Source organism: Buteo buteo, chromosome 5 (assembly GCF_964188355.1).
Source record: "Buteo buteo chromosome 5, bButBut1.hap1.1, whole genome shotgun sequence".
Classification (NCBI taxonomy): Eukaryota; Metazoa; Chordata; class Aves; order Accipitriformes; family Accipitridae; genus Buteo; species Buteo buteo.
Window position 1 is genome coordinate 26713498 of NC_134175.1, and position 21068 is coordinate 26734565.

The 21068-nt window shown below is 42.9% G+C and overlaps 1 protein-coding gene across 2 annotated transcripts in view; it reads right to left on the minus strand.

Annotated features, from left to right (window-relative positions):
• ITPRID2 (ITPR interacting domain containing 2) overlaps positions 1–21068 on the minus strand; it is a 43850-nt gene that overhangs the window by 14119 nt on the left and 8663 nt on the right. For both annotated transcript variants that reach the window (XM_075028314.1, XM_075028315.1), the window contains 7 exons: positions 18568–18604; positions 17142–17240; positions 16416–16624; positions 14790–15484; positions 11119–11191; positions 4473–4564; positions 51–1277 (listed from right to left, as the gene is read on the minus strand). In XM_075028314.1, coding sequence (XP_074884415.1) covers positions 51–1277; positions 4473–4564; positions 11119–11191; positions 14790–15484; positions 16416–16624; positions 17142–17240; positions 18568–18604 — 2432 coding nt within the window. The remainder of the gene's footprint in view (positions 1–50; positions 1278–4472; positions 4565–11118; positions 11192–14789; positions 15485–16415; positions 16625–17141; positions 17241–18567; positions 18605–21068) is intronic.

Here is a 21068-nt window from a genome sequence, read left to right on the forward strand (position 1 = left end):
ATAAAATAAGGAGCCACTTTGCCCAGGGGCAAAATTTGGCTTCCTCTTACCTGTGAGAGGTTCTGCAGAGAGTTTCGGATGTCGTGTAGGACCCTGCGCAGCTGCATCTCCACAGTGGAGGGCGGGTTGATGGCATGAGGGCGATGAGGATATCCAGCATGCCTTGGAGAGAAGGGACAGCTGAAGGGGGAAAGCAAGGCGCTGAAGGAAGAGCCGGAGATGCTTGGGACGCTGTGGGTGCTCAGCGTCCTCACATGCTCGCAGAGCGGTCTGTCCTGCCACTCAGTGGGGAGGGAGTGGAGGGAGCACGTTGACTGGGACATGTGTGCCGGTGTGTGCAGCGGGCAGCTCTGTACCCTGGTGGGACTGAGCTCCTCGGACAGCCTGTTGGGCCCAGTCTGGGGCACTTCTTTTTTGGAGGACGAAGGTGCAATGAACAACGTGGATTTGCACACCGGCTGGCCGGCGGCTGCCTCACCCTCACTTTTGTCATTCTCAGACATCGCTTTCACATCTTCCTCCACACATGTGTACTTGTAGGTGAAAGAAGGAGGACTGCACAGAGTCTCTTTTCCTGGAGTTAACTGGACATTCACAGAGGACACCACTTTCACTGGATTCAGCAATGCAGTTGGGAGAGACTGAGACCGCCTTAGAGGATAGCCCGATTCAGCAAACCAGAGTCTCTGCTTCCTCAAGAGATCTTTCGACTTAAGCAGAGTACGTCCAGCCCTGGAATCAGATGTGCTGACAATCCTCATCTCAGCTCTCTGCAAGGCCACATGAACCCTGTCCACGGATGATGGGGAGGAACCGCCACCTTTCAGAGACTCCATCGACTTGAGGATATGATGCGTGTGGTACTGAGGAAACTCAAACACACTGCCTTCCTCCAGCAGGTCCAATTCTTTTCGCTCACCAGAAATGTCTTCCTCTTTAGAGCTGACCTCTCCTTGCGCTGCCTCTGATACATGAGATGACTTGCTTTCTCCTCCTTGATTTTGTTCAGTTTCATAGTCACTAGATTTTCTATCTTCGCTCCCTCTGTTCTCAGAAGGTGCCCCTACCTTTCGTCTCTCTACTTGCGAGACAATATCCTCTTCATCATCGTCATCGTCATCATCCTCATCATCATCTTCTTCCTCCTCCTCAAACTTATTGAAACAGGGCAGTTCCTTGCCTATCAGTGTCTTCTGTTCCTCACTATGCGACGTCACGGTCGTCTCGCTGTCACAGCTGTCAGCACTGCTTCCCATGCCCTGCAAAGACTCCTGAACCTAGGAAAGACAGGAGCCAGCAAAGAGGTGAACATGCTGGAGACTCAGCTACTGCCTTCTCAGGAGTCAGGCTAAGAGTCCAAGTCCATATTCATTGGGCATTGTGGTGGGGAGTAGAAAGAATAATGCAGTTAGTGTGCAAGCAAAACAGTAAAGGAGAACAAAGAAACCATAGTATCAGATACATTAGAAGCATATTGAAGTATGGCACCAAAAGGAACTTTAAAAAAAAAAAAAAAGCAAACTATTCACACATTTCTTTGATTTGACAATAAACTCTTTATTGCCAGAAGAATAGAAGTGTCAGCAAAGTAAAATAGTAACATGAGTAAAATGCTAGTATTTTACGTAGCAATGACAAAGGGATAGCAGGGTGGCAGTACATGGCATCTTCCACATATAAAGGTTCACAGTCAGTGCTGAAATGAAGGGTGGTGTTAGGTAATACATACAGAGAAGTGAGGAGAACTGCAGACTGTAGTGAAACTAGTGCCACAGGACAACACTAAGAATGGGAAAACCAGCCTGCACATATACTTGGCCTGTTTTAAGTCACAGAATTGTTTGAGACTGCGAATCTCGCATTAGGCTGCTAATCTCTATTGAAGACTGCATCCAGTACTATTACGCCCATACTTCCTTCCTTTCTCCTAATACTTCTTCCCCTTTTCATTCTAAGTCACAGTTTAAAACAGAGCACATGTATGAGGGAGCTGCTAATTTAATAGGTGACAAATGACAGGAAAAGAATCTATGAGAAAGGAAAAAAAAAAAAAAAGAGATCTATGGATTGCAAAGCATATTCCTTAGGCTGGCCTGATTGACTGGTATATTTACAAGTGAACAAGACATTTTCATAAGAGTATGTGGTATAAACTACAGTCTTGGAAGTTTACCATAGTCGATGCATGAACTGGAAATTTAGAGAAGCTTTTCCCATCTCTAATTTCTGCAGCTGTCACTGCCATTAGGATATTAACTATTAGTTCCTTCTAGAGAGATTACTTAGGGTGTATGTCAGCCAATACTTCCTTCTCCAACCATCTAGAAGATTTCTGTTATAAAGGTCATTTTGCAACTCCATACTTAACATCACACTCACTGGCAAAGGCACAAATTAGTATGAAAGACTGTGCAGGTTCAGATACTGTTCAAGTCAAAGGTATTAAAAGAACAAAAGATTGTAATGTCTAGGTGAAATTAGGTGTGCTACATGTGTGCATATCTGTGTCTCTAATCATCCATCACATTGTTCACTTACAAGTCAGGCAAGCAAAACTTGAAGAGCTTGGATGGAGAATTCTTCTAGCTTCCTTAGTAATATGAAATTCCCCTGCGTAATACCTCATCTCAATGCCAAAATCTCCCTTAGAAATCTTTATTTTGGGTGTCAGGGATGAAAGACAATACGGTTCCAGTTTCTGAGTTTTCTCCTGAGTATCAGAGGAATGCTATGGCTGCTAGAGTCAATTATTTAACAGCAGATGGCACTAACTTACCATACTTTTAAGAAACAATATACACCCCTCTGTATCCCCTCCATCTTTTCACAGGTTCTCTTCACTAGCAGCCAAGTTCTCATTTCCCCTAATCTCATCATTCACCCGTATTTTCTGAATTCAGCTCAGCACTTGGCCTGAATAAAGCAGTGAAGGTGGCAGAAGAGAGCCTAGCAACTCCATGGCACAAATCTCGTGCAGACTCAATACCTCTTTTCAAAACAGCATAATAGAAAGCAGAAAAATCTCATCCCTTTACAGCCAACACAAATAAACTCCACCAGCCTTCCAGTGAAGGGGCACTTAGTTGCAATGTGCTTTTTAATGGACTCTTAACCAGGTTGAAACCAATATAAAGATCAGGAGTGAGCAACTCTAATCTGAGTCACCTCCTAACATGCCTGTCAACTTCAGTGCAGTCCCAGTTTAGTAGAGAGCGGACCCAGTATCTTGGACTATTATGCTTATTACAGGCACTCAGGCTCATGATTTCCTTTATTCACTCTCTTGCTCTTGGAAAGTGTAAGCTGATGTTTAAGGGAGAGACAAAGACCAGCACTGTCTTGGCTACTTTTGGTATTCAGTTGAAAAACTACTAAACTGGAAAGCACAGAATACCAGTACCAAAATGGAAAAGCAACATTGATGGATGGGCAGGGTGGGAATCTCCTCCTAGTAAGTGCCAAACAGCTTTTAAAAAGTTTGGTGTGCCACAAGGAAAAAAACATACAGTACCATTAAAAAAAGGTTCAGCAGCTGCAAGCCACAGAAATGAAATTCCTGCTGATACCGACACCCACCTTTGTATTCCTCCCGACCGTGGTTTAGGTCCCAGACAGCTAACCAATGGCCTTGAGGCCAGGATCCAACTCAAGAGTTTTCTCTGGCTGATTGGCAGGCCAACCAAATCATGGCTATTACTGTGCGAATGTTTTAGGAGAGGCAAGAGAACACCTCTCCTAAATATCAGGTACGACGCTGAGCAAATGTGTTTATTGGGTAGACACCTAAATACCAAGCTGAAACAAAAGCCTCCCCTAAGACATGCAGTCTCTGGTCAGTATCACAGCAAGTTCTGGGACCGAGATCAAAAGAACTGGAATGAGAAAGAGCATGAGAGCTCAAGACTGACTAAACATTAGTATACCTTCAAAGTAAAGTCAGTATGAAATTGTTTTCACTTTCTGTCAGCTGCTAACTGGAAAAAAAAAAAAACAAAAGAAAAAAAAAGAAAAAAGAAAAAAAAAGAAAAAAGAAAAAAAAGGAAAAAAAAAAAGAAAAAAAAAGAAAAAGAGTGGGGAGGTAAAAATGATACAAGATATGAAACTACCAGAAAAAAAGCTATAATCTTTCATAACCTTAATCTCTACCCACTGCAGTCATGAGAGGAATGGACTATGACTCTGAAGCATCAGTCAGTGAGAGAAGATACACCAGAGACAGCAAACAGGACATACTTAACTTAGAGTTAATTCCAGGCTCACGAATACCCAGATTATCCTACCAGAAAGGCTTTCAAATTTTAACCCAGTTCTGTAAAGGACTCAGCAGGTCCAGCTCTGAAAATGAGAAGTTTTATAGGATCTAGGCTGATGGTCACAACAGCAGTCAAACATCAACATCCCTCCTGCCCCGTCCAGGTCCCTATTGTCCCACAATAATTAATAATATTTCAACCACAGCATGGGAACCTTACCTGAAGCTGATTAAATGGAGAACAATCTGTGGAGGAGTCCTCAGCGAAGCCACTGCTGTCAGAGTGCTGACTCGCAGTCCGTAACAGCTGATCTGTTTAAAACAAGCAAAACCCAACCATAATTACTTTACAAATCACAACCTTTCAAGCCCAATCACGTTCAATACATACTCTCCTTTTACATCAAAGTAACATTAGGGGGATAACGCAATTCCTTTTCAAGTTCCTCTTCGAACAATACAGAAAACCAGTTTCTTTCTTTCAAGCAAAACCTCTTCTCAGGCAAAGCCCTACTTGTGCACCTTCAAGCAGCAGTAGAAGAGGAACCACCTTTTACATTTTTCTTTCCTGTACTGTGGAAAAAACCCCACTCTGCAGATGTTGCCACTGCTGGACTTTTCCTTCCACAAAACTGAATTGCTGGTTAATTCACATGCAGGCAGTGGAACAGTTGCTTTTGTATTGACACGTACAGGTTCGCCACCCCTCCTGATCATGGATACAAAGGAGATCACTTGTCTCCTGCCAGCCTACACCACCCCACACACCCAGAGGAACAGTATCACACGAGCAGAGAGGGCGATGCACAGGACTTGGGAGAACTGCTACAGACGGTCCTCCACTGGTTTAGCGGACAAATACAAAACATCTCTGACACATCAATGGGCAATCTGCCAAAGCACATTCCCAGCGCTCCTTTTATACATGAAAGATAAGATCCTCCTGCTTGTTCCTTTCTACTTACATTAGGTAAGTGTGAAAATAGCCTAAAGAGACTCTAAAATCCTCTGGTACAAGCCCTATAGCCACAAAGCTGCTTTTCAAGGAGATGTCAGTCGCTCTGCAGTACAGTATTGCATGTATATTGTTCCCTACTAGACACAGGAGGCACTCACCAGGTATGGGGTTTACCTTACAGCACCGTAAACATTTTGCTTAGCCAGATGGCAGCCTGGATAACAACCACATCTCACCTCTAGTTCTCAGCAGAAGAGTAAAAGCTTGGAGATGGGATGAGACCACAGCGGCCTGTAGCCCCCAGACAGCTGCCGCCTCCTCCTCGCCCTGGGGCAAGAGCTCCCTGCTGTCTTCTCGGAGGCTCAATGCAGAATTTTGCCCCACATTCTTTCAACCACTTAACTGTCATCATACAATTAATCCCAGTTCACAGCTCAATGCATTGGAATGCATTATGAAAACTGTTTTGAAACTGTTGGATATTCAGAACTAATTTTTTTTAGTATAACTTTGGATGAACATTTCACTAACGCAGAAATAAAAGCCTGCACAGGCCCAGGAGTTTGTGAACACCAGGAGAGGCAAACTGCCCATTAAACTTCTGTATCAGCGATTTCACACAGCTTTTAGGGAGTGCCTTTCAAATTGTGCTGCTGTTCTGTTATCATGGTAGCCACAATATCCTGCAATGATAAACAACTTTTCTACCTCAAGACAGACATCCCCACCCAGCTCCCAGTAAAGACAATGGAAACCACTTCCCTGAGAACTGGACTAGCTCTTATTAAGTGCCCGATACAATTAATACAGCTGAAAGAGCATGCCATGAATAGGTTGCCACTACAGCTGAGGCTGGTGGGAGCTGCCATCTCCTCCAAGATGAAGTTACCTGCTTTGGCCTCGTCTCTGTCTCTCTTCCTATTTGGTGAATTTCAATTTAAAAGGAAAAAGCACTACTGGTGAAAGCCTTAGCCACAGGGGAGAGATTCCAACTAGTTCAGATAAAGCAATTCACCATTGCGCGTGCTAGCACCTGGTTTCACGTGCATGAAGTTTATTACTGCTCAAGAAAAATATTGACCTGCTCTTCTATTTCCTTCTCAGTCAATATTTCCTTTTCAGCTAGAAAAAAAAAATTACATACATATATTTATATATGTCTCCTCAAATCAATTCTTGGTCTCCTCAGAGACATAGTACTAAAGTAAAAATCAGTGGCTTAGATCATTTTCTATAGCATTTATTATTTATGCACATGCTTTGGACAGCCTTACATGACAGATACTGCCAGTCAAGCAATCAGTCTAGATCAGAGGCACTCATACCTACCTCATCATCTTGATCCATGGCAAGAGACTAGCACAGCACGAACAGATTCAAACTGCCTTGATTCCACCTAAGGAGACATCCCCTTAATACAGTCATCCCTTGCTTTCTGTATTGCAGAGCTGCTAGTATTCTTTTTTTGAACGTTTTAAAGCAAATCAGAGAAAACATTTTAAGTATGAGTCATCTTCTACCATACCTTACCCCCAACTCCTGCAAGTTCTCAGAGTCTCCACTACACCGCTGTCATGTAAATCCAGTAAAAACTTTTAAACTACAGGAATCTCTACTACTTCAGTAGTGAAATGACAAGGTTTGGCTCAGTAAAGACTGGAAATACCAACTAGGACATTAGGATGTACTGATACATAATGGTATCCACCATCCTTGTCGACTACTGATCCAGATGTACAACCTGCTCTATGGCACCTGGATGTCCCTCAGATTCAAGCAGACAAGGGGAAAGCATGAAAACATTTTTTAAAAAAGCTAGAAAGTTACATTCAGGTCTTGATTAAAATGCCTCCAGGCAATGGAGAGTCTTAAGAGAAGGAAGTTGTGATTAGATATGGCTCCCCTCTCTTCACTTTGAACGCAGAAAACTCGGCACCAAAGACTGGGTTGTAGGGGCTAACCTGGGATCACCCCTTGCCCTGCGTACCCCCATGCAGGCAACTGTACCTTCCGCAAAAAGGTCACTGCATGATGCCAGCCCCGCAGCCCAAAGCTATTATCCACACTACATAGAGGAAATCTTCTGAGCTAGCAGGAGAAGGCCAGAGGCAGCATAAGGAAAGTGTGGGAAAAGGAACCAGCCAAGATGAACAAAACCAGAAGGAACAATCAAACTCACATCCCAGTTAAACAGAGCACAAATGAAAATGTCCCTTGGATTATTGTTTTAAGCTGTATAAAAAAACCCAAAATATATTTAGGCACTGAATACATGCCAGAGAAATGTGGGTATTCAGAAATATATCAAATAAGCTGACAAAGTTCTAAACATGAACAGATGATGAAGAAACAAGTCTATGGTTTACAAAACATGAGAGCACAGATTTATCAGAGAATCACTATCAAATAATGGAATAATTCACCTATTGTAAAATAATATTCAGTTACCAATGGACTGTCAGTCTCACCAATCGAAACAGTCCCATCAGGTACTTGTCTTACACCTTCTGCATCACTCTACTGCTCACACAGAAGCAGAGGAGAAATACATGGAAACTGACTGTGAAGCTCTAGTAACATCTATGTTTCTTGTACCTGCAGTACTGGCAAAGCTCTAATGTGCTTTGTATTTCATAAGATTATTAATAAATTGACATTCCCAATTTAGCTATAAAGTATTCCTTTACGGGATTAAATATCTGCTGCCCCTTTTTCCCATATGTATCGCACCCTGCACCCCAGCACTGCCAAAACCAGCCCAGTAAGGAGTCCTGCTGCAGAAACTCCTCAGAGTCCCTGGGGATTTCCGAGCTTCTGGACAGATAAGCACAGACTCCCACAAATACTAAATCTGTTCCAATTGTTTTCTTCTCACTCTCCCATCTCCAATCTCCTGTGGAGCTGCACCCACAGAGAGCTATAAATACAATAATATATTAAGGACGGAAAGTGCTGATGATATGCTTTCTTCACTTTCAAGAACTAAATTTTTGAAATTAATGACTGCTTTTGACTATCAGTGTCAGATGCCTTGAAAGAAACACGTTTGTCGCTATTCAGAATTTCATAGAGCCACTGATGTCAGCAACCAGACACTCACAAGTTACAATGCCTCGAGAATACTTTGTTCTCTACGTGTTGTACCTATATTTGTCTCATTTGTTGGGCATTTTTGCAATGGAAGGTGCTGCTGTATAAATATGTCAGGAAGAATTTTGTTTTCCAACTAACAAACCTTCCTTCCAGATAACTTCGCAATATGTTTTTTTATAGTGGACATTTAGCAGCACTGTATGTTTACAGTGCAAAGCAACTGAAGCTTTTCATTTTTCTCTACTGCATTCCTGAAAAAAACCCACATGCACAAAAATACATCTACATTTGAGGTTTGCAACAACAAAGAACAGAATGCCGGTTTTGGGCATAATGGATAAACTAGTTCAGTTCAGTACCATTTGGAAGACATAACCTAAAAAGTACATCAAGCTAGTCAATACAATCTTTGTATCCCCTATAAAGTGTTTAACAAAGACAGTACTATAGCAAAGCAATCATTTTCAAGCCACTTTGAAAATCTAAGCTTACCACTTATAAACAAAGCTAATCTGAAATGAGAAACATGCTTTAATGGGGACTCTAAGCAGCAGTAGACTCAGTGTTGTTTAAGCATATCTTAAGTCTCCAGACTATTTCAGTAGGAAAGAGAATCTCCTTTTTTTTTTTTTTAATTCAAATACTTCACATCTTATTATAGGCCCTCTTAGAATGCCTTACAATCTGTTGTAAATTTCAGAGAAAGCAACCACAGCCCTCTGTGTAGATGTAAAATGACACTGCAAGGTTTATAACAGCCTGTACTGAACAGCACTAACCCTGCTAATTGACACAGAAGCACCCCTACCTGAAAAAAAAAAAAAGTACAAATGTATTCCTTCAGGAGAAGTGCTCATCTGGAACAATTTTTTTGTTTATGGGTGCTTATGTACAGGAGAGCCAACACCACCGAAAGAGGTTGGCCTGTATGAGGATCATCAGCTGAAATCACATTGCAACAGAAGACCGGTGCTTGAATTTCATGCCAATCCCACCTCAAGAGATTGCTAGCGAGAGTGACATTTCACATTCAGACACAATGGCCAGCATTTTTAATAAGTGACCATTAACTCTGGATGCCTTCAAATTTGGTGAGCACCTGATCTCTAAGAAAACAGGCCTCTACGTTATCCCATGTTGGACAACTTACAAAGAAAATTGACTACCGTTTTTTAACATTTTGGGTAAGTTCTCGTCCAAATGCTCTCTTTCTTGGCAATTTTACTGAAACCCATATAGAACAAGTCCTAAGCTTTCCACATCTTCCAGGTGAAACAAAATGTTGGTCTCAGACTAACTTTTAGCAAACATGCAGGCTTATCATCAGCATTGACATCCTTGTTAGATAAGCCATAGAAAACTCTAGGCAATACTCGCATGCTAACAAAGTGTCATCACTAATCTATGCCAAATGTATTCAGAAATGGGTGGCATATACCAGCTGGGAAACATGAGCCAGCATGTCCCACTACTGCCATACTGAAGACCCATTGCTAGAGCTGCTGGTACCTTTCAGCAGGTACACACAGGACCTCCTGACTTTTTTTTTTTTTCTTTGCATGGAGGAAGAAGAGGGTAAGATAGCTGCTGGGAACAGAAAACACAAAATCAGCATTCCAGAAGATGAAAAAAATTAATTTTTCTCCTCCCTGACTGCAGCTCCTGGTTCCTTAAGTTGGTTTCCTCTGAAAAGCTCTTTGTGAAACTGCTGAGGCCAGGCGAACAAGAGACCTGACCTATAAAGAGTACATCTCTTTACATGTAATCACGTAAAGCATGTAGCCATGAACTTTAAAATACAGCCAAGGGAGAAATGCTGGGAACAGTTAGAGATGCAGTTTCTGGTTGTCCTTCTTGGTGACCTATGTTTGTAACAGATGACTAGCGAGTGCAATGCTGTGTTGTGCAAAACACTGCTGAACTAGTAGCATAAGCTATCCCTAATAACCAGGCATTAACCTTCAGTGCTTAGTCCAGAGCATTCTCAAACATGTTAATGCAATTCAGCTGACAGTTCACAAGACTGTCAGTTCATTAGTGAAAAGGCAAATAAGAAGATCTCTGTTTCTTAAGACAGGTTTTTCTGCTTCTCTTTAGTATCTAGAGATGCTAGTCATGTGTCACCAAAAAACTCGATCACAGCTAAGCATCTCACTAAATCCAACAAGCCCTATTTCTTCTTTAATTACACATAACAGCTAGAGAACGGACTTCGCTTGCCAATGTTGGGCAAAGTAACAATCACAAAATGAACTTAAAGATCAGCTTTGTCCCTCTCCCAAGCCATAGAATACATAAATAAGAACTTGAGATGAAAGCACAAACTAAGTGAGCCACAAAAGCCAGTGCACAGTTTCCCATGTGAAGGACTACGATTTCCCTGCGGGTGCAGAGACACTAGTCTTCTGTGCAGCCAGCTTGCAGACGGAGCAGTAGTGCATAGGAAAAAGCTGGATGTATCATGCAATTTAGGTTTAAAACAATATAATTTTAGTTTAAATGGGTATCTTAAATTACAGGATCTACCAGCGAAAAAAAAAATCCCACACAATCTGAATTAACATTTCAGTCCCTCTGAGCTATCAATTGTACAAAAGTGAAAACAGCCAGTGAGGTTATACAGCTGTTGTCTTGCCTGTAATTTGGTTGCCACTTTGCAGTAATGTTCTGTGATTTAGCTGAAGAAGAAACCCACATCTTTTTTTATTTCTAAAGAGGAAAGAAACTTCAGAAGTATTAAATATCTGAATCAGCATTTCAGAGAGGGAAGGACACTCAGCAGACTGCTGTCTCCCGGGAGCTGAAGTCTACTCACCTTTCCTTGACTTGGTCACTGCCAGCTGGTGAGAAGCCGGAACGTGTGGTAGATCCCCCTCTGTACTCTGGATCTATTGGGAAAAAGAATATTTTGTCAGGCCAACTGGAATATGCTCCTGTCCTGAAGAATGTCCAAGCTACATAAACTGCACATGCAGGGATTTTTTTTTTTGTTTTTTTAATCTTCTCCATCCAACAGCCTATAACGAATGAGGGAGCGAATCGCATCTCCTTGAACCAACGTATTATTTCATTAGGTATTGAGCAATGCTCCTGTAAGAGAGCAGTGATCCTTAGGACAGCACCTCCCACTCACAGCGCAAGGCTCTCCTCTGGTTACGTTCCTCCTGCAAAAGACCTGGAAGTCACATCCTGTGACAACACTGAGAGTTCTCAGTTCCTCTTTGACAAAAGACTAAAATAACTGGGAAAACACCTTTGACCACCTTTACACTACTGTCTTTTCAGCACTCTTGGCCCCTCATTTGAATATAAAGAACAAGCAAAATACATTTAGAAAAATATATCAAGAGGTCAGCACATAAGGATTGTCATCTGCTGCCCTACCAGCTATTTCCCAAAAGCCACCAATCCTCCAGAAGGACCCAGACCCTGCCAGAACCTACTCCAGACTTCACCACACCACTACTCATGGAAATACTTCTTGTGTCTTCCAGTACAAAAAAGGAAGATAATGTATTCAGAGCCATGCAGATTTCAACTGGGAAACTTAAAACTACATGAAAATTAATCCAATTACTTAATCACTTCGTGAAACACAGCCTTATTAAGAAAGCAGTTCTCAGACAACTGTTCAAACAATGAAAATAACATGCCTATAATCTCAACAGGGAGGTCTTTGTTTAGTTCAAAACCTAAAATCTGTTTTCTCTTTTGTGTGCTCCAGAAAAAATCCTAATGGTTCACATGCAAGTCTACACGCACAAAACCCCCAATCAAACTACCCCCAACCTTTCCCTCTAATGGGCTGACTGCCTAATTTCAAAATTACCAAGCAATGAAATTTTCATCTCCATTTCTGATCAACTTAAAAATGCAAAATCAGGATACTGATAGTTTTAAGCCCCAAAAGCTTTTATATGGCTAAAGAAGACACTATATTTGCATTGATACCATATGTATAGCAGCCACAAGAGTGCACTTTCTCAGTAAAAAGGGGTTTGAGAAGTACTTGGCCTGAACTTTTCACCATTAGTAAGTGAACAGCGTTACTCTTGCACAACAAATCAAGAGGCTTCTCTTCCTTTAGGAGAGGAAGGCTGTATCAAAGGGGTAAATCCTTAGTTTGTCCAAATGCAGGAGTGCGTGGAAGGGGCTCATAATTTAAGTTTAGGAAAAATTTAAAAAAATTAAAATTAAAAACCAAGAACAGCAAGTAATCTTACAGGCCCCTTGATCAGACTGGCCTTCCAGGACAGGTGTCTTGATTCTCTCAAACCTTCCAGTTTCCGATGGTTAAATTTGCAGCCTCCCAACAGCTACGCCTCTTCTCATCTAAATACCCTCCACCTCCTGTCCTTGGCTGGGAGACAGCATCCTGGCTGCATCCGCAGCACGGCGCAGCTCCCTGAGCGCCCAGAAGCACTCCCCTCTCCTTCTCCAACCCTTCAGCCAATATTGATGCTGGTAAATGACCTTCAGACTGTAACTGGCCACCTCAGGAGTGGGTGTTTGGGGGAAATCCTGCCCTGACTCACTCCCGCACTAGCTATCTTCACAGCCACAGACTTCCGAAGGGTGCTCAAACCTCCAAGGCATTCGTAAGCATGGAAAGAGCTTCCTTGATATATCTGTCATCTTTCTTATGCTTATGAATGCACTTCAAGCCAAGCTGGGGAAACAGGGGGAGGAGTTATTGCCACTGTTTCTAATACAGTTTATTGTTCATTATACCCTGCTTAGAGACGCACAAAAATAAAATCATGCTGCCAGGTATTGTTTTAAAGTTTCTTCAACGAGACTGAATCCCTCCCTCCCAGGGATCTGTAGGCAGTTGATATGTATACATTATATTGCGTAAACACAAATTCACCACAATACCATCCCACATCGCATGTTGTCTTGCCAAAACAGCTGTGTTTATGCCCTGGCATCATTGCAAATTCTCAACCAAAACTCTGCAAACGCATTGCATTTGGCTTGTGCAGAATTCAGCAAGTCTTCTTCATGTCATAACCCTTTACAGTCCAACTTACTCTGAAGGAAAATTCCGTTCCTTTTTTTTTTTTTTAATATATATTAGTTGTTTCAACTTTGCCCAAGAGTACCAAAAAACAGATTTCTCCTCCGGGAAATGTAGCAAAATTCATTGCCACTCAGACCCTCCCATTGTGCCAACACAAACATCTGTGCAGCTACACAACGAACTGGATCAAGAAAATTATCCGGCTGAAAACTAAGCCAGGAAAAATAAATAAATCAAAATACACTTGGTTTCTCTTTCCCCTCTCAACTGGACCAGTCCTTTGTTCTGGTTCAGTAGATGACCACACAACATGTGGGTGAGGACATACACACACAAACAAGTGACAGGAACTACAAGAGGCTGGATTACCTTTTTCTACTTAATGAGTGCCTTCAGCTACAACATTAGTTGATCTAGAAGAGCTTGTAATGACAATACGATGCTAGACACAGTATCTACTAAACCATCACTTCATCATGCGCTGTAAAACACTGGGGGTTTTCTATTCACTTGCTTTCTTCAGTCATTTCACCAATGAAATCACAATCCTTCATTTTACATATCTATTTCACATAGACAAAAAAGTTAACTGAACTGTTAACAAGAGCCACTTTGAAATCTGTCCTCAAAAATATCTACTAATTTAAGACAGATCTTACAATTCAAGGTGTGAGTCTTTGCAAAAAAATTGCATTCTTGAATTTGTACCCTGTGCATTTACTAGCCTAATGAACAAAGCACTTACAGGAACCTGGGAGTTAAAATCCCTTTGGGACAATTATCAATCAAAAAATGGATACATGCATTTGTTAAGATATTAAAAGACAGCTAGCACAGAATTTGTAACTAAGCCATTGCCAAAGGCACATCAAACACTGACTTTCACTGCGTTAATTTCCAGAGAACAAATCACCATACAGTAGACTGTCATCAAAACCAAAAACTGCACAAGAGAAGCACCTCACCCTACATGATAGCCCCCTTCCCTTTCATGCAACAACACTCTTGCTCCATCCACAAATTTATCTTTAGTCAATATCAATTAATAAACTGAATTTACTTTCAGGCACCAAAATAGTGACTCCCAGTTAGCAATTTAAGCAAAACAAAAATTTAAAACCAAAGGCTCTTATACATACAAAGCCTAACCTGGATCTACTTCCACAGGAAAAGTTCTTAGCAGCTATGCCAGTGATTGCAGTTACCTGAGCTTGACGAAAAAAAGAATGAGAACTTTCCTGCTCTCAGGAACAACAACAGCAGCAGCAGCACCAAGTTATTTCATTAAGAGGATCAGTCAGAGCAGCCTACCGAGAGAGAGTGACAACTGTCCTATCACTCGGAGAATTTAAAGTATTCCTGGAGAAAACACTGTCAACTACACAGGAGGGAACATTCCTCTGCTGGCAGCCAGCAAATTATGTAAACTGTATGCAAAACCAAAGTCATATATCTCCACCTACCTCTTCCATCTCAAAGGAGTCCTTCTGCTGCAGCATTAGATTCATTATGGACGGGTTTGTGAGGGGAGCGCAAGGGTCTCTACCTGGTGACGCTGCAGGCAGCCTTTGTGTTGGGGTGCTGCTGTTGGATGTACTGGAACTGCTGCTGAGGCTTGGCAAGTCCAAAAGACCAGATTCTTCACACGGTCTATCCTGGGCACTTGCCAACCTGCTGCTTTGCACATCTGCTGGAGGCACAGTACCCTCTTGTTTATCATCAGCCCCAGCAGGAAGGTCTGCAGGTTTATGTGTGTCCACAGCATTCGTCTGACTACTGGCTATCTCCTCCTTTACAGTAGCCAGAAAAGAGGGAGAGTCTTTCTTTTTAGAGTACTTTTGTAACTTTGATTCATTTTTAACATCATTTTCCTCATTCCCTGGTTCAGCTAGACTTTTCCCTTTTTCAACAGGTGAAGGAGTTGAGCAGCCGCTACCATCAGCTTGCTGTGTGCCGCACAGATTGAGCTTTGACAAGGTCTTCATTAACCGACTGGCTGTATTGCTGCGATTTAAAGGGGGAGGGCTGGATGCCTCTTTGCTGGAAGACACTGAATTCATACTACCAATTTTCTGCAAAGGAGTCCCAGAGACTTGAGAATACAAAGAAGAAAAAGCATTGGCCACAGTAGTAAGCACTTCAATCTGACGAAAACGACCTGCATAAGAACAAAACATAAGGCAGAGTTTACGAGGACATTTGCCGTCATCACATCCCAGACCTTTTGATCCATCTTTACACGACGGTTTGGATTCTCAGACAGCTCTTTCTTCATATCTGAAGAGGGAATTTTCATCATAACCTCGGCCCACCCCCCCATCCCCCAAATCTCCTCCTACTTATATTAAGGGCCCCAAAGGTTGACTGAATACTGCCTAGTCCTGTAATGTGAAAGGGATACCACACAGTATGAAAAAATGGAAAAACCTTTGGAAGAGCCTTTACTAAATGCACAAGAACAGCATGCAAAGCTTTCACAAAGTAAAAAAGGGACACAGGTACACAGGTGCAAGTTAATTTACAAAGTGCTAGGAAGAAAAGGGTTACTCGCATTGCTCTCTCCATCTACAACTACAAGAGGACATTTCAGCTATGCCCTCATTTCAGCAACGCTCATTACTGACCTAACAAAGCTCCTATCCAAGTCAATAGAAATACTGGCCCAGATTTCAACAACGACAGAAGTAGGGCGCTGCTGACAGCTTTCAAAAATCCCACCCGGATACTGAAGAACACAAGAAACAGACAGATACTGCTATTTGTTTCAGTGCTCTAAAGCTACAACAGAAGACAAGCTTAGGAGCAAGAGACAGGAATAGTACAAACCAGAAGGCAGTATATCTTACAGGATGCCTTTCACTTCCCTCCCACACTATAAACCCCTTCCCCTCACCCCAAGGTGTACAATACTGATGGTCACCTCTTGCCATATTTAAGATGAAGCAAGAGTTTTATTATGGATTCTGAATGGAATTTGGCCTTTAGGCTGTAAAGGGGGTTTGCCAGTATATTAGATATACACCTTCTTTTGGGGTTGTTTACGTAGTTCAAAAACTTAAAAATAAACTTTGCTTCAAAAACATACTTACTTGTTAAAGCAAAATTTGGATTTTCCACTTCCATGCGCTGTATTTGGGCATTCAAAAACACTTTGATATCTATCCCTCTGGCAAATGATGATGAATTAAAAAATCTCGCTGGAATTTTTGAAGCAATATCTGGTTCATCTCTTCCAAACCCAAGGTTATAGAGCACTTCCTCAGGATCTTCCTCATAAAGCTCCAGTAATTCAGAAACACTAGACAAATGAAAAGATGTTTACTATCTATTTGTCTCCTTTTAAGACACAGTCCCTCCTGTCCAACTGCTAATTCAGCCCAGTAGCCAGCTTGCTCTATTGAACTTTTGACTCCTACAGCTCAGCCTACTTTAGGAAATAATTGTGGAGATCTCTGCATCCGAAGTTTTGGTTCCCATCACCAGAGCCACTGGCCCAGACACATCTCAGATCCAATCCTGTAATTTATAAAGTCAGCCCTTATTCTGCAGAGCTCAGATTTTAAAATGTCATTAAAATTTCAGACATTTCTAATGTTTAGGCCCATTTGTTGGTATTTACTGCAAACCGCAACTGAAAACAAACTGCAGTTTTTCAAGCAACCAAGTGAAAATTCCCTTCTCGGCTACTAAACGCAACAATGCACATAAATCAAGCCAAGTCCATTTAACTGAGGAACAGAAGAAGCTTTGCCAGCAAAACGCAGCCAAATTCCACCGAACTGTGCCATGACCTTCAAAGCATAGTACCCTTTTACCTTGAAACAGTCGCGCTGCTTTTTCCAGACCCTGTGGAGTTCATACTTCTCCCCTTCTGGTGGAACTGCAGCCTCCTCTCCTTCGCCAGCACACCATTGCTGTCAACACAAACGGAGAAGACCCCTGCGATAAACCCCTGCCGCTCCGGGACTCGACTGTCTGTCTCGGAGGAGAGCTAAGCCTCCAGCGCTGCTGAAGTTCTCTTTTCCCCTTCAGTGTTATCTGGTTTATATTAGCCATGTCACTTATTGAAATACAATAACAAAAGCGAACCCTGGGACGCCTCAGTAAAAATGTACATAGACGGTAAGAATTCGAAGGCAAATGCAAGCTGAGAAAACAAATCCCTGATCTCCCCTTGCTGCCCCACCCTCCCCGATCCCACCCTCCTCCAGCGAGGAAGCCCAGCCTAGCGTGAGCCGCCCTGCCCTGCCTTTCCCATGCCGCTGCCTCCTCCAGCAGGACCACCTCTCCGTGGCAGGGCCACCTCTCCGTGGCAGGACCACCCCTCCGTGGCAGGGCCACCCCTCCGTGCCTTGGGTACCCAGCTCCCCCTCAGCCCCAGCTGCCACCCACCAGCAGCGCAAGGCTGCGAGCTGCCCCAGAGGTGGCCGGGGAAGCTGAAGAGCTCCAGGCTGGAGGAGACGGAGCAAGACGAGCTCCAACCCAGACTGCTGGCCGGTTTCTTTCCCAATCCCAAACTATTTCCTCCCTGTATCTGGAGAAGCCGCCGCAGCATCAGGTGGTGCCTTGGGCTCAAACGTACTGTTACTGCCAATGTCTCTGGGGAACAAACCTTCTCAGGGTGAATTTTACTGTACAAATCCTAACACACACACAACAGAACAACCACTGAGAAGCCAAGAAGACAGAGGATTCACCTAAAAGCACGTTTGTGGAGGCCGCTCAGGAGGAGGACCGAGGATGCTGCCCACAGGGGCTGTGCCAGTATTTGCTGAAGTGTCAATAGGGTTTTACCTTCAGCACATTTTATTTAGCAGCTCTCCCTGTAAAGCAGGAGCCTCTCCTCTCTCAAAGTCTTTTATTTCCCCGCTCCCAAAGGACATCTGCTCTGAAGGGTAAAACTAATTTTCCCTTGACATTTCTGAAATGGTGAGGGATCAGTGAGGAAAAGAAGGTAAATCATACTAAGTTACTTAGATTTGTAACTTCTCTGTTTTCTTCCTGCTACCCCAAAATCTACGTCACGTCTGCTGGAAGAATAAAAATCTGCAATATTTTTCTGCATCTCCTAATGACTGTCTCTGCGTTATTTGGATCTTCTCCTTTCCTCTCACGTAAACAGGCATGAGCAGAAGAGCTTTAGCTCTGAGGTAGCCTCCACAACTTCCACTGCCTCCTCTCCCTCCCGCCCTCCAGTATAAATATTTCTCTGAAGTAAACAAACAAAAAAAAGATGTTTACCATGTTTCCATCTGGGTATCACTCCGTAGATGATTAGCTGTAGAGAAACAACAAGAAGTTACACACAGGCCTCTTCAGAATTACGCTTCCCACAACCACTATGAAGAAGCAGGCAGCGAGCACATTAACCAATACTCCCACATAAGCCAGATCTTTCTCTTCCCATGTAAATGTGATTGACAAGGATTTCTAATATACGGCTGATATAAAGATGATCTGGTTTATTCAGGCTCTGTTTAAAATAAAACCTCACATGGACACACATTTACATACTGTCATTAATCATATTAATTTTAATGTGCAGTAAGCTAGTAATTGTCACATAAAGCATTTATTGCTTTGCAATTAAAGACGCGATTACCAGCTGCAGGGCTATTCCTGGGTGGGAAGGGGAGGAGGAGAAGCAGGCATAAGAGGATTGCTCCGGTAGAGAAAGTAAAGGTCATAAGAAAGGCAGCTGGCCCCACGGTACTGAGACTATATTCATTAGACTTTTCATCAGCACGGACTGCTCTCAATGCGGGGCAGGGCCCCGGCTGCCCGAGCTGTGCAATCCACGGACAACAGCTAGGTGAAGCCTGCGGTGCTGATGGGACCAGTGGCCACATCAGAGTCAAGAGGCCTCTGGAGCGAGGCCGGCCACCAGGTACCAAGCACCTGGTCAGCAGCCTTCCACAGGGAAGTCGGCACTTTCTGCAGCTGGATCAGCCAAGCTCCACACGGGAACATCCCATGCCATTCTTTCAGAAAATCAATACCCTGTCAAGCCAGAGAGTTGACCCTCAGCCTTAAACTATGTGTTCCCCAAAGAGGTGACTCCACATTAACAATCTTGCCCCAGGAGACAGGCAAGGAGTGTGCATAAGTTATAGCAGCCCTCAGAATCAGCTACGAAAAGAGCAAAGTGATGTCAAACATGCTGCCAGGAAAACCCTACATCTTGACTCACTGTGCCAGTGGGGTACAGTCAGCAACTGAGAGCAAAACATGGAAACCTCACAGCCTCTCTCCTTTTCAGAGGCAGCATGAAGAAAGTTAAATGTATACAGAACACAGATATGACATCTCTTCTTTTTTTAATATTTTTGCCTATAATATGAAGGTAAGCCTATCTATATGGATTAGCTGGTGACTAGTCTGAACAGCTAAACCATGGATTTTGACAGCTCATTAGGGGGCTGGGGTTACAGGACCCTGCCTGAGGCCCTCTGTACCATTCACACAGGGCTGCGGCTTGTGTCTGGATTCAGGCAGTCGTGGATGCACAAGGGCAGGCTATTCATACCAGCCTCAAAGGGGCTGTCTGTCCGGCAGGGCACGCAGCGCTGCTCCAAGCAGCTCTGTTGTCCCCTTGTTCTCGGATGGGAAGCAAAGCCCAGCAGAAACACCCACATCCTTACCCAGGAAAATCAACCAGCGATTCTAGTGTTGGGACCTTTGTCGTGTGAAAAGGAGGGAAACGACCTTCTGCCTAAATCATGCTAAAGGCTCATAAAAACCAGAAATCCTTGGCAATGATAAAGGGAAAAAATCTAAAAGAAAAAAGCGACACGATGTTTTAAAATGTGCTGAGTCTTGTATTCTTTGTCATATGCTCAGAGCCTGGATTATCGTTACAAAGAAACTTTTCCTATGAAATCTTTGTACTGCAGGCAATCCAACAAGTGGGAAAGACTGTCAGAAAGAAAATTTAATCCTATTTAATCTATTGCAGTAAGGGACTCATTTACTGCTTCTCCATCATTATCAGATCAACTGTTTTCCTTCAAAGTCTTGAATCTTTAAAAATTAAAGATATTTCCTTCCTCCAGGCCTCATCCCACTACTTTGACACCACTGGCACGACTGCTGCGGAAAAAAGGGCCTTCTACTATACACGTTCTGACACTTTGCAAAAGCTGTAGTTCAAAAAACATTAAAAGCTAAAGGGAAGGAGCGTTTTTGCCTTTTTTTTTTTTTTTTTTTTTTTTTTTACACTGAAACCAGATATTGTCTTATATGCCTTATCCTGCAGATAACCCCAGGACCCAGTTTGTGAGACTGTTTGTTGCTATTTTATTTCAAGATGCTGCTGTTAGAACAGGATCCACAGTGCTTTTGTTTGTTTGTTTATGGTCACCTCTAACCCGTGATCAACAGAGAGACTAAAAGTCTTTTTCTACAAAGAAGTCCACCATGAACAGCCACATCTCCTTCCCCTTAAAAAAGGGAAGAGAAAGAAAAGGCAAGCTGCTAGCGACAGCAAAGCATATATCGTGGCTGACCCAAAATACTTACTCAGCTTTGGTGCTTTTCATTTTTAAAAGCACTTAGCCCTTAATGGGTTTGCCTCTTGGCTGACAGAATTTCATTCGTCCTCTCAAAAGCCCGCACATGCCACTCCCAAGGGATTCAGTGGAAGTGGACCATGCATGGCTGCCAAGAGTAACCCATGGACAAGAAAAGCAAGTAGAAGAAACCACTTTCTCACAGCCTCAGTGAGCGCTCCAGGCTGTGCTGCC